Here is a 13,935-nt window from a genome sequence, read left to right on the forward strand (position 1 = left end):
GTGGAAGGGAGAATTTTTCTGTTACTTGTTATGGGTCCTCCTTGTTCCCAGAAGTTAGTAATTAAAATAATGGCAATGTTCTATTATTTAAGAAGATGAAAAGAGTGGTGTCTTGGTCATTAGTATGTCTCAGCATCTAGAACAGTGCTTGCACATAGCAGAATCTCAATAAATATATGTAGAGCGAATAATTGGAAAGTATCTCTTTAATGATGTCACATAAGATTATTAGGTTCTATCCATATTAAACAACTTTAAGTTTTGCAATGGTGAAGGAATAAAAGAAAATATTTGAGATAAGCCCTGTCCACAGTTCAACAATCACACTTTTTTACATGTCTATATATAATATACCCAAAGGTTGTGTCTCCATTGTTTAACCCCTCCCTCACCTCTCAGGAATGGGCACAGAGAAGTTTAGCCTCACTCACTGACAGTGAAGGCTCTTCAGATCTACATGAAGTTTGAAATGTTTGTCTGGAACTTTATGATACGGTATCTTTATGCATGTAGATTTTGGAGTAAATAAAACTTAATGTAACCTATCTTGAAATTTGACATTCTGATTTTAATTATTTAAATGTTTAAATCATTTAACAACAACTTCAATTTGGAAATATAATATTCACCTTTATTGGCACTTCCTGACTACCTCATTCTAACTACAATAATGTCCCCCACACGCTATTACATTTTCTTCCTCAAAATTCACTTGCCATTTTTGTTGCTCATGGATGTAAGTGATTTCGTTGGTTGACTGTTCACATGATCTTAAACATTTAACTGTAGTGCACATGTTGTAAGCTACAGAGTGGGCTGGTTATCAAAGCCCACTTTGTAAATGGAATGGCTTTTTATATTTGTAACTGGTAGTTTTGCTGTTGTTTTGGGTGTTGATCATCATTGATACTAACGCAGTCTATAGGCATGGTGGCTTTCTACATTGCTGCTTGAATGAATTCAATGTCTGGATGTGCTTTTAAATTCTGAGTAAAGATTTAGCACAGTTCACTCCTTTCCATGAATTTTTCCTGCCACATATTTCTGCTTAATTTGATTGTATTTTGATATGTTTTAATATTTTGTATACAGTTAGTACACTTCCTCTGTGTAATTTTATTTAGAAGTTTTTTGAGCATTAAACCATTAAGCTAGGATAGATGTCATTTGTTCACACTTTCTTGAGATTTTATTTTCAGCAGAACTTTTCTTAAGACACTTATTACTTCTTTGTTTCTCAGACTATAAATGAAAGGATTTAGTAAGGGAACTACTATTGTAAATAAAATAGCAGCTGGTATATCATTACCTCCTTCAAGCAAATTCGGTCTAATGTATATGAAAAAAATAGATCCATAGAATAATGAAACTAATGAAAAATGGGATGCACAGGTAGAAAAAGCTTTGGCCCTTCCCTCTTTGGATTTCATTCTGAAAATAGTAAGAAGAATATAGAGATAAGATATTAAGACACTACCTATGGTAAAGACTTGAATTGAACCTGAGAAGATGAACAGAACCAGTTCATTGATGAAGGGGTCAACATGGGAGAGTCTATACAAGGGAAGAATATCACAGTAAAAGTGGTTGATGTGATTCGATCCACAGAAAACTAACCTAAATACAAGCCCCACATGAATCATGGAATGCAGGTTTCCAGCTATGAAGGCCCCTGTGGTCATCTGAATGCAGAGTTTCTTGGACATCATGGTGTGGTACTGCAGTGGGTTGCATATGGCCACATAGCGGTCATAGGCCATTGCTGCCAGTAGAAAGCAGTCTGCAGTTTCCACAGTGCAAAGAAAATAAAACTGTACTGCACATTCATAGAGGGAAATCCTTTTGTTCTCAGAAAAGAAGTTCTCTAACATTTTGGGGGTAATGGCACAGGCACAGCAAGAATCCACAAGAGCCAGGTTTCCCAGAAAGATGTACATTGGTGTGTGAAGCCGACGGTGTATAAATATCAGTGACACCAAACCAATATTCCCCACCACGGTGATCAGATAGATGGCAAAGAACACCACAAACAGCAGAGTCTTCAGCTCAGGGTGATCTGTAAATCCCATGAGGATAAACTCATTTTTCATGGTATGATTTTCTTCAGCCATTCCTGACTTGTCTGAAAAAAAAAACTGGGGGGAAAGAAGGCACTAATTTATAATATGCCGCAGTTATTGAGGCCTCTTTGGCTTAAAGGAAGGAGAGCATCTTTTGCAATGTTTCCTCATGTTGCCTGGACTTTGGTGCATGCCCCATTCATGGGGAGAATGAATTTCCATAAAGGAATTACCTCTTTGGCTAGTGATGAAATATATTTTTAGCACCTTTTAAAATCATTTTAAAACCATTTTAATAGTACCTAATAGTAGTTTTTCAGTCTCTCTGTCCTTCCACCCTCCACTGTCAAGTAGGCCCCAGTGTCTGTCGTTCCATTCTTTCTGTTCATGTGTACTCAGTGTTTAGCTCTTGCTTATAAGTGAGAACATGCAATACCTGGTTTTCTGTTCCTCCGTTAGTTTGCTTAGGATAATGGCCTCCAGCTCTGTCCATGTTGCTACAAAGGACATGATCTTGTTCTTTCTTATGGCTGCATAGTATTCCATGCTGTGTATGTACCACATTTTCTTTATCCAGTCAATTGTTGATGGGCATTTAGGTTGATTCCATGTCTCTGCTATTGTGAATATTTCCAGCACATTTTGAGGAAGAAAGACATCAGATTATCTTCACAAAGATGGCTTTTGAGGTCTTGACAGAAAGATGCAGAGAACAACACTTCTCTATATGGGTTAAGTAAAGCTGATCCATAATTTAAATGTCAGCAATTAGTATCAACATTCCCCAAAATTTCAATGAATATATATGTACTGATTAACAATGTTGTTTAAAAGAGTATTTTTATATGCCAATGTTAATAGCAGCATTATTCATAATAGTCAAAAGGTGGAAACAACCCAAATGTCCAAGGATGATGAATAAATAAATGGTGGTATATACATATAATGGAACATTATTCAACCCTAAAAAGGGAAGAAATTCTGACATGTTACAACGTGGATCAACCTTGGAGACATAATGCTAATTGAAGTAAGCCAGTCAAAAAAGGACAAAGATTCTATTATTCCATTTACAGGTACCTAGAGTAGTCAAATTTATAAAGACAGAATATAGAGTGGTGGTTATCAGTGGGAGGTGGGAACAGGGAGCTATTTCTTAATGGTTACAGAGTTTCAGTTTGGGAAGATAAATAAAGTTCTGGATGAGTAGTGGTGATGGCTGTATTAATACAACATTGCAAATGTACTTAATTCGATTGAACTACACTCTTAAATATGGCTAAGATGACAAATTTTATGTATCACAATAAAAAATTTAAATGCCTATTTTCAGTTGTATATTCTTAGTAATTAACTATCTCAAATACTACTGGAGTGTACACTTAAACATAACATGCTTTGGAAGCAGGCTATTTTTAAGGTATTTGTACCCCTCTGGGGTGGGGAGGAAAAGGGATGTGGATGAAGTGGGGAGGAGACAGAGAGATTAGGGGAAATGAGAAAAAATGCCTATAATAGAAACCATCTAGGTTATTTATAATACAATTTATGCATACAATTTAAAATTATTCATGTGTGCATGAAATTTAAATGCCATCAAAAATTAAAGAAAAAGGTTAAAAATTGACAAATTTATTTATATATGTCAAAAATCATGAATAAAAATTAAGCATCAAACAGAAACTGGGAGACTGGAATAAATAGGATATTGTTTCTCTAGTTGTATTTTAGGAAGGAATCAGTACAAATAATCACTAGAAAATAGGTCAATGGCAGGAACAGAAAAATCTGAAGGAAATGCAATTTTTTACAAATTAAAAATTTTTAACTTCATTACTAATCAGAGAAACATAATTTGAAATAGCTATGAGGCTATATTTATTTTGCCTATTAAAATGGCAAAATATTTTTAAAAAGAAAGGATAATATATGTTATCTAAAATTGGTACAATTATTGGAAAATAATCTGTAATAAATTAAAGAAACTCTTAAACATTCACATCCTTTGGCCAATAATAATGAATTGACCAGAAAGAAATAATTAGACTCTCCCACAAAGATTGACATAAAATGATGTCCATTGTAATTTCATTCATAATCATAAAAAATTCAAAACACCTAAAAGTGGTGGTATAACCATTTAGTCAGTTATGATGAAATAAATGTGAATCATTCACACGATGGCATATTGTACAATCATTAAAAATACTGTTTACTTTGAAGATCATTGTCATGATAAAATAGATAGAAATACGTTATGTAAAAAACAAAATAGAAAGTTTAATAAACAAAATAATTGCAATTTCCAAATAAATGCTTACATATGAAGGTTAAAAAAGTAGCATGACAATACATCAAAATATTACTAGTTTTTTCTATGCAATAAAAATTAGAGGTCAATTATTTTTCTGCTTTATATTTTCCTCCATTTCAAATTGTCTGCAATGGCTATTGCTTCAATAATCAGGAAAGAAATTTTTTATTAAGTAAATAAAATGGCATGCCCTTAGGTCTGCAGTGTTTTATAACTTGATTAAGTGCACAATAATCATGGGAATTTAACTGTTTTCTGCACTTTACAATTCTACTGTGAATAATGTTACAATGGATTCATTGAGCAACTGCCTACTCCACTTTTATGATAATGGCATCACCAGTTATAAATAATAGTAATTTTCTGGCAATCCTGCATCTCAAACTATTCAGGCATAGGTTCACATTATGTGGTAATGCAATCTTAAGGTCACCTCCTCTATGGAAGCAATATCTCTTTGGTGTCAACTTTTACTCTTTCAAATGTCATGTGTTTTCATTGTATTCCTAGAATCTAGGGTGTTCACATTTATTAAAATTTTGGGATATTTTAAAAACTTTCATTATCTACTCATTATATGTACTTATAGACAAAGAGTTCTTACCTATTGGGGAGCATTTTGTTTCAATCTACCTTATTTATCTTTGTTACTTTGGGAATCACGTATTAATTGAGCTGATGGTCATTGGATGCCTGCTTTATGCTACCTACTTGCTTTGAAAGGTTAACTGACCTTCCTAGATATTTCTAGATAGACAGTTTTCTGGATATTCATTGACCACAACTATACTCCAAAGTTTGGGAACAGAGGAAAACCATTTTGGAAAGATATAAAAAGATCTCTTCTTTTTGGTTTCTGTAAGTATTACTAACTTTAAAATCTCAGATTACTTGAAGACGGTGTACATATATATTTTTTAGAGCTTATTTTTTGAAACAGAGTCTTACAGTGTTGCCCAGGCTGGAGTGCAGAGATACAATCTTGGCTCACTGCAACCTCCCAGGTTCAAGTGATTCTCCTGCCTCTGCCTCCCAAGTATGAAATTACAGGCATGCGCCACCCGCTTGGCTATTTATTTTTTGTATTTTTAGTAGACACGGAATTTCACCATGTTGGCTAGGCTGGTCTCAAACTCCTGACCTCAAGTGATCCTCCTGCCTCAGCCTCCCAAAGTGCTGAGATTATAGGCATGAGCCACTGCACCCGGCTGATGTACCTTTAAGATCAATATTTTTAAAATAACATTTGAAACTTATGTAATTTGAGTAACTTTTTCATTAACTGCCTTGCCCTTGCCAGCTTGAAGTTATATAATATAAAATTTCCTTCAGTTCACCCAGTTGTCCACTGGTCAGATAGAAATAAATTTTGCATTGATATTTTATTTCTCTAAGAATCAAAAAGAAACTAGAACATTCCCCAAAGTTATATCGGGATTTGAAAGTCTGGTTTGAAATTATAGTCCTTACTTATATAATTTGTTTAATACACAGGAATGCCCAATACAAAAATTTTAAACGCTATTTCATTGTAGAGGTTAATAATTCATTTCATCAAGTTTATAAGTAATAGGACAAACTACATTATTCAAATAAGTTTCAAAGTCTTCATTAATATATTCTGTTATTACTATAAAAGTGTGCTTTTATCTCTTGGTGTAAATTTAGGCTTCTGTTGAATTCAGAAGTGATACAAATGAATGATAGTCATTTGTCTAAAGCTTACACAATAGACTTTGGATTTAAAAAATAATTTAAAGACCTTAAAACATTGAAAAATTAGAGTTTTAAGAAAAAACCTTAAATAACTTAGAGAAAGAAATGTTTCATGTGATTAATATTTCTAGCAAAAATAAGTTTTAAATTCTTTCTCACCTGAATTTTCCCTAGTAAGAGTTTTAAAGGGGCCAGTTGGTTGCCTGATAACAGTTTTTAAAGTAGATCCCGCAGTTAAGCTCTATCTTCTTGATCATTTAGGAGAATAGTTTTACAAAGAGGTTGATGCCAATATTTATGTCACCGGTAGAGAATGGTTCAGATGTTCGAAATAATTCTAAAGGGATTTAGTTGGCATTGACTTCAGAGCACAGCCTGAGAGACCTAATCCTTTGAACATCAGAGACCTACTAAATTGGAAGAGCACAGTCTGAGAGACGTAATCCTCTGAACATCACAGATCTTACTCCTTTGAGACCTAAAGAGTAAGGCAAATTCCAATTTCTAAACAAATTTTAAGAGCCATGTTTTGGGCACACATTTACCTATGTAACAAACCTGCACGTCCTACACATTTCCTGGAACTTAAAATAAAATTTAAAGAAAACAGAAATGTTTTAACTTTTATTCATTTGAGTTTATACCATTTATCCTTACTACCAATCTGAACATAAGATCTTTAGTGGGAAGAAAAAATTTCCACTGCAGTGGTCAGCCAAGGCTTCACGGAGAACATGGGAACTGAGCTAGGATTGAGGGCCTCAGAGAGGAGATTGCTTGTTGTGATAAGATGAAAGCGGCACCTTTCCCACCTCTTTTTAATGGCAATATTTAATTTGTAGAATCTCCTTTGACATTTTATTCATAATGTCGCTAACTTTATACCTTAGTTACTAAAATAAACTTTAGAAAATTTCTTCCAAATCCAGAAGCAGCTGCATGAAAGCCTTCTTTCCCCATAATGCCATTCCTCTTTCAGGAATCTCCTATCATTTTGATGTGTTTTTTTGTTTGTATGTTTGTTTCTTTGTTTTTTTTTGATGGAGTTTCGCTCTTGTTGCCCAGGCTAGAGTGCAATGGCACGATCTCAGCTCACTGCAACGTCTGCCTCCCAGGTTCAGGTGATTCTCCTGCCTCAGCTTCCCGAGTAGCTGGGATTACAGGCATGCACCACCATGCCTGGCTAATTTTGTATTTTTAGTAGAGACAGGGTTTCTCCATGTTGGTCAGGCTGGTCTCGAACTCCTGACCTCAGGTGATCTGCCCGCCTCGACCTCCCAAAGTGCTGGGATTACAGGCATGAGCCACCACGTCTGGCCCATTTATGGTGCTATGACTTCTACTGATTAATTGATTGCCCACCAATTTCAAGTGTCCATTTGTTTAGGAGAGCTCATTAGGATTGACTGGGGGAAAACCTCCACCAAAGGAACAATGGAAGAATGATGAATATTGCTCCTTCCCAGGAAACTATGTAGGGTCAGTGGAAAGATTCATAGGAGTCAGTGAAAAGAATCATGTAACTCATTTCTTGTTACTCTGATTTTCCTACAAATTTATGAAAATTTTTATGCTTTCTTTGAAATTATGTAAAGTCCTCATGTTCAGAACTACAAATCAGCTTACACTTATTGTATCGTTTATTCATGCATTCATGCAGTAAATACTATACGGTGCCTACTTGTTACCATCATAATTATAGATTCTGTTCTCATGGAACTTACATTCTAATCAAGGGGAGCAGGCAAGTATATATAAATAAATATATGAAGAATAAAAAAGCAGAAATTACTAAGTGCTATGCTGGAGGTAAGATAGGAATGCCTAGGAATTACTTTAGATACAATGATTAGAAAACATGTATAGGAAAAGGTGAGCAGTCAAGATGAGACACGAGTAGGAAGAAGTCAGCCATGGCAGATGAACATGGTAGGTTATGGAGGACAGGAAGTCAAAATTCCTCAAGGCAGAAATCACCTATGCAGGGTGGTGGAGCCAAGATGGCCAAATAGGAACAGCTCTGGTCTACAGCTCCCAGAGTGAGTGACGCAGAAGATGGGTGATTTCTGCGTTTCCATCTGAGGTACTGGGTTCATCTCACTAGGGAGTGCCAAACAGTGGGTGCAGGACAGTCGGTGCAGCGCACCGTGCACGAGCTGAAGCAGGGCGAGTCATTCCCTCACTTGGGAAGTGCAAGGGGTCGGAGTTCTCTTTCCTAGTCAAAGAAAAGGGTGACAGACGGCACCTGGAAAATCGGGTCACTCCCACCCTAATACTGCACTTTTCCAATGGGCTTGGAAAATGGCACACCAGGAGATTGTGTCCCACACCTGGCTGGGAGGGTCCTATGCCCACAGAGTCTCACTGATTGCTAGCACAGCAGTCTGAGATCAAACTGCAAGGCAGCAGCGAGGATGGGGGAGGGGCACCAGCCATTGCCCAGGCTTGCTTAGGTAAACAAAGCAGCCAGGAAGCTCGAACTGGATGGAGCCCACCACAGCTCAAGGAGGCCTGCCTGCCTCTGTAGGCTCCACCTCTGGGGGCAGGGCACAGACAAACAAAAAGTCAGCAGTAACCTCTGCAGACTTAAATGTCCCTGTCTGACAGCTATGAAGAGAGTAGTGGTTCTCCCAGCACACAGCTGGAGATCTGAGAATGGGCAGACTGCCTCCTAAAGTGGGACCCTGACCCCCAAGCAGCCTAACTGGGAGGCATGCCCCAGTAGGGAAAGACTGACACCTCACTCGGCCAGGTACTCCTCTGAGACAAAACTTCCAGAGGAACAATCAGCCAGCTGAATTTGTGGTTCACGAAAATCCGCTGTTCTGCAGCCACTGCTGCTGACACCCAGTCAAACAGCGTCTGGAGTGGACCTCTAGCAAACTCCAACAGAACTGCAGCTGAGGGTCCTGTCTGGTAGAAGGAAAACTAACAAACAGAAAGGACACCCACACCAAAAACCCATCTGTACATCACCATCATCAAAGACCAAAAGTAGAAAAAACTACAAAGATGGGGAGAAAACAGAGCAGAAAAACTGGAAACTCTGAAAAGCAGCGCACCTCTCCTCCTCCAAAGGAATGCAGTTCCTCACTAGCAACGGAACAAAGCTGGATGGAGAATGACTTTGACAAGTTGAGAGAAGAAGGATTCAGATGATCAAAGTACTCCGAGCTACAGGAGGAAATTCAAACCAATGGCAAAGAAGTTAAAAACTTTGAAAAAAAATTAGACAAATGTTTAACTAAAATAACCAATGCAGAGAAGTGCTTAAAGGAGCTGATGGAGCTGAAAGCCAAGTTTCGAGAACTACGTGAAGACTGCAGAAGCCTCAGTAGCTGATGCGATCAACTGGAAGAAAAAGTATCAGTGATGGAAGATGAAATGAATGAAATGAAGTGAGAAGGAAAGTTTAGAGAAAAAAGAATAAAAAGAAATGAACAAAGCCTCCAAGAAATATGGGACTATGTGAAAAGACCAAACCTACATCTGATTGGTGTACCTGAAAATGACGGGGAGAATGGAACCAAGTTGGAAAACACTCTGCAAGATATTATCCAGGAGAACTTCCCCAATCTAGCAAGGCAGGCCAACATTCAGATTCAGGAAATACAGAGAACGCCACAAAGATACTCCTCGAGAAGAGCAACTCCAAGACACATAATTGTCAGATTCACCAAAGTTGAAATGAAGGAAAAAATGTTAAGGTGGCCAGAGAGAAAGATAGGTTACCCAAAAAGGGAAGCCCATCAGACTAACGGCTGATCTCTCGGCAGAAACTCTACAAGCCAGAAGAGAGTGGGGCCTGATATTCAACATTCTTAAAGAAAGGAATTTTCAACCCAGAATTTCATAGCCAGCCAAACTAAACTTCATAGGTGAAGGAGAAATAAAATACTTTACAGACAAGCAAATGCTGAGTGATTTTGTCACCACCAGGCCTGCCCTAAAAGACCTCCTGAAGGAAGCACTAAACATGGAAAGGAACAACCGGTACCAGCCACTGCAAAAACATGCCAAATTGTAAAGACCATCGAGGCTAGGAAGAAACTGCAGCAACTAACGAGCGAAAGAATCAGCTAACATCATAATGACAGGATCAAATTCACACATAACAATATTAACTTTAAATGTAAATGGGCTAAATGCTCCAATTAAAAGACACAGACTGGCAAATTGGATAAGGAGTCAAGACCCATCAGTGTGCTGTATTCAGGAAACCCATCTCACGTGCAGAGACACGCATAGACTCAAAATAAAGGGATGGAGGAAGATCTACCAAGCAACTGGAAAACAAAAAAAGGCAGGGGTTGCAATCCTAGTCTCTGATAAAATAGACTTTAAACCAACAAAGATCAAAAGAGACAAAGAAGGCCATTACATAATGGTAAAGGGATCAATTCAACAAGAAGAGCTAATGATCCTGAATATATATGCATCCAATACAAGAGCACCCAGATTCATAAAGCAAGTCCTGAGTGACCTGCAAAGAGACTTAGACTCCCACACAATAATAATGGGAGATTTTAACACCCCACTGTCAACATTAGACAGATCAACGAGACAGAAAGTTAACAAGGATATCCAGGAATTGAACTCAGCTCTGCACCAAGCAGACCTAATAGACATCTACAGAACTCTATTAGTTCTCAACAGAATATACATTTTTTTTCAGCACCACACCACACCTATTCCAAAATTGACCACATGGTTGGAAGTAAAGCTCTCCTCAGCAAATGTAAAAGAAGAGAAATGATAACAAACAGTCTTTCAGACCACAGTGCAAACAAACTGGAACTCAGGATTAAGAAACTCACTCAAAACCGCTCAACTGCATCGAAACTGAACAACCTGCTCCTGAATGACTACTGGGTACATAATGAAATGAAGGCAGAAATAAAGATGTTCTTTGAAACCAACGAGAACAAAGAGACAACATACCAGAATCTCTGGGACACATTCAAAGCAGTGTGTAGAGGGAAATTTATAGCACTGAATGCCCACAAGAGAAAGCAGGAAAGATCCAAAATTGACATCCTGACATCACAATTAAAAGAACTAGAAAAGCAAGAGCAAACACATTCGAAAGCTAGCAGAAGGCTAGAAATAACTAAAATCAGAGCAGAACTGAAGGAAATACAGACACAAAAAACCCTTCAAAAATTAATGAATCCAGGAGCTGGTTTTTTGAAAAGATCAACAAAATTGATGGACCGCTAGCAAGATTAATAAAGAATAAAAGTGAGAAGAACCAAATAGACACAATAAAAAATGATAAAGGGGATATCACCACTGATCCCACAGAAATACAATCTACCATCAGAGAATACTACAAACACCTCTATGCAAATAAACGAGAAAATCTAGAGGAAATGGATAAATTCCTCGACAAACACACCCTCCCAAGACTAAACCAAGAAGAAGTTGAATCTCTGAATAGACCAAAAACAGGCTCTGAAATTGTGGCAATAATCAATAGCTTACCAACCAAAAAGAGTCCAGGACCTGATGGATTCACAGCTGAATTCTACCAGAGGTACAAGGAGGAACTGGTACCATTCTTTCTGAAACTATTCCAATCAATAGAAAAAGAGGGAATCCTCCCTAACTCCTTTTATGAGGCCAGCATCGTCCTGATACCAAAGCCTGGCAGAGACATAACCAAAAAAGAGAATTTCAGACCAATAACCTTGATGAAGATTGATGCAAAAATCCTCAATAAAATACTGGCAAACCGAATCCAGCAGCACATCAAAAAGCTTATCCACCATGATCAAGTGGGCTTCATCCCTGGGATGCAAGGCTGGTTAAACATATGAAAATCAATAAATGTAATCCAGCATATAAACAGAACCAAAGACAAAAACCACATGATTATCTCAATAGATGCAGAAAAGGCCTTTGACAAAATTCAACAACACTTCATGCTAAAAACTCTCAATAAATTAGGTATTGATGAGATGTACCTCAAAATAATAAGAGCTATCTATGACAAACCCACAGCCAATATCATACTGAATGGGCAAAAACTGGAAGCATTCCCTTTGAAAACTGGCACAAGACAGGGATGCCCTCTCTCACCACTCCTATTCAACATAGTGCTGGAAGTTCTGGCCAGGGCAATCAGGCAGGAGAAGGAAATAAAGCATATTCAGTGAGGAAAAGAGGAAGTCAAATTGTCCCTGTTTGCAGATGATATGATTGTATATCTAGAAAACCCCATCATCTCAGCCCCAAATCTCCTTAAGCTGATTAGCAACTTCAGCAAAGTCTCAGGATACAAAATTAATGTACAAAAATCACAAGCATTCTTGTACACCAATCACAGACAAACAGAGAGCCAAATCATGAGCGAACTCCCATTCACAATTGCTTCAAAGAGAATAAAATACCTAGGAATCCAACTTACAAGGGATGTGAAGGAGCTCTTCAAGGAGAACTACAAACCACTGCTCAATGAAATAAAAGAGGATACAAACAAATGGAAGAACATTCCATGCTCATGGGTTGGAAGAATCAGTATCGTGAAAATGGCCACACTGCCCAAGGTAATTTATAGATTCAATGCCATACCCATCAAGTTACCAATGACTTTCTTCATAGAATTGGAAAAAACTACTTTAAAGTTCATATGGAACCAAAAAAGAGCCCTCATTGCCAAGTCAATCCTAAGCTAAAAGAACAAAGCTGGAGGCATCATGCTACCTGACTTCAAACTATACTGCAAGGCTACAGTAACCAAAACAGCATGGTACTGGTACCAAAACAGAGATATAGATCAATGGAACAGAAGAGAGCCCTCAGAAATAATGCCACATATCTACAACTATCTGATCTTTGACAAACCTGACAAAAACAAGAAATGGGGAAAGAATTCCCTGTTTAATAAATGGTGCTGGGAAAACTGGCTAGCCATATGTAGAAAGCTGAAACTGTATCCCTTCCTTACACCTTATACAAAAATTAATTCAAGATGGATTAAAGACTTACATGTTAGACTTAAAACCATAAAAAACCCTAGAAGAAAACGTAGGCAATACCATTCAGGACATAGGCATGGGCAAGGACTTCATGTCTAAAACACCAAAAGCAATGGCAACAAAAGCCAAAATTGACAAATGGGATCTAATTAAACTAAAGAGCTTCTGCACAGCAGAAGAAACTTCCATCAGAGTGAACAGGCAACCTACAGAATGGGAGAAAATTTTTGCAATCTACTCATCTCACAAAGGGCTAATATCCAGAATCTACAATGAACTCAAACAAATTTACAAGAAAAAAGAAACAATCCCATCACAAAGTGGGCAAAGGACATGAACAGACACTTCTCAAAAGAAGACATTTATGCAGCCAAAAAACACATGAAAAAATGCTCATCATCACTGGCCATCAGAGAAATGCAAATCAAAACCACGATGAGATACCATGCCACACCAGTTAGAATGGCGATCATTAAAAAGTCAGGAAACAGCAGGTGCTGGAGAGGATGTGGAGAAATAGGAACACTTTTACACTGTTGGTGGGACTGTAAACTAGTTCAACCATTGTGGAAGTCAGTGTGGCGATTTCTCAGGGATCTAGAACTAGAAATACCATTGGACCCAGCCATCCCATTACTGGGATGGCTATAAAGGACTATAAATCATGCTGCTATAAAGACACATGCACACGTATGTTTACTGTGGCACTATTCACAGTAGCAAAGACTTGAAACCAACCCAAATGTCCAACAACGATAGACTGGATTAAGAAAATGTGGCACATATACACCATGGAATACTATGCAGCCATAAAAAATGATGAGTTCATGTCCTTTGTAGGGACATGGATGAAACTGGAAACCAT

At 37.6% G+C, this 13,935-nt stretch overlaps 1 protein-coding gene across 1 annotated transcript; it reads right to left on the reverse strand.

Annotated features, from left to right (window-relative positions):
* Positions 1-1,163: 1,163 nt before the first annotated feature.
* LOC116467031 (olfactory receptor 5K2) lies at positions 1,164-2,111 on the reverse strand. The gene has a single exon (XM_032150339.2). It carries the CDS (start codon positions 2,109-2,111, stop codon positions 1,164-1,166), a length of 948 nt encoding a protein of 315 aa, XP_032006230.1.
* Positions 2,112-13,935: the final 11,824 nt, after the last annotated feature.

The sequence above is a fragment of the Hylobates moloch genome, unplaced genomic scaffold (assembly GCF_009828535.3).
Source record: "Hylobates moloch isolate HMO894 unplaced genomic scaffold, HMol_V3 SCAFFOLD_4, whole genome shotgun sequence".
NCBI lineage: Eukaryota > Metazoa > Chordata > Mammalia > Primates > Hylobatidae > Hylobates > Hylobates moloch.

Bases quoted from the DNA above. Each gene is read 5' to 3' on its own strand.
- LOC116467031 (XM_032150339.2), bottom strand. From the start codon at position 2,111: ATGGCTGAAGAAAATCATACCATGAAAAATGAGTTTATCCTCATGGGA.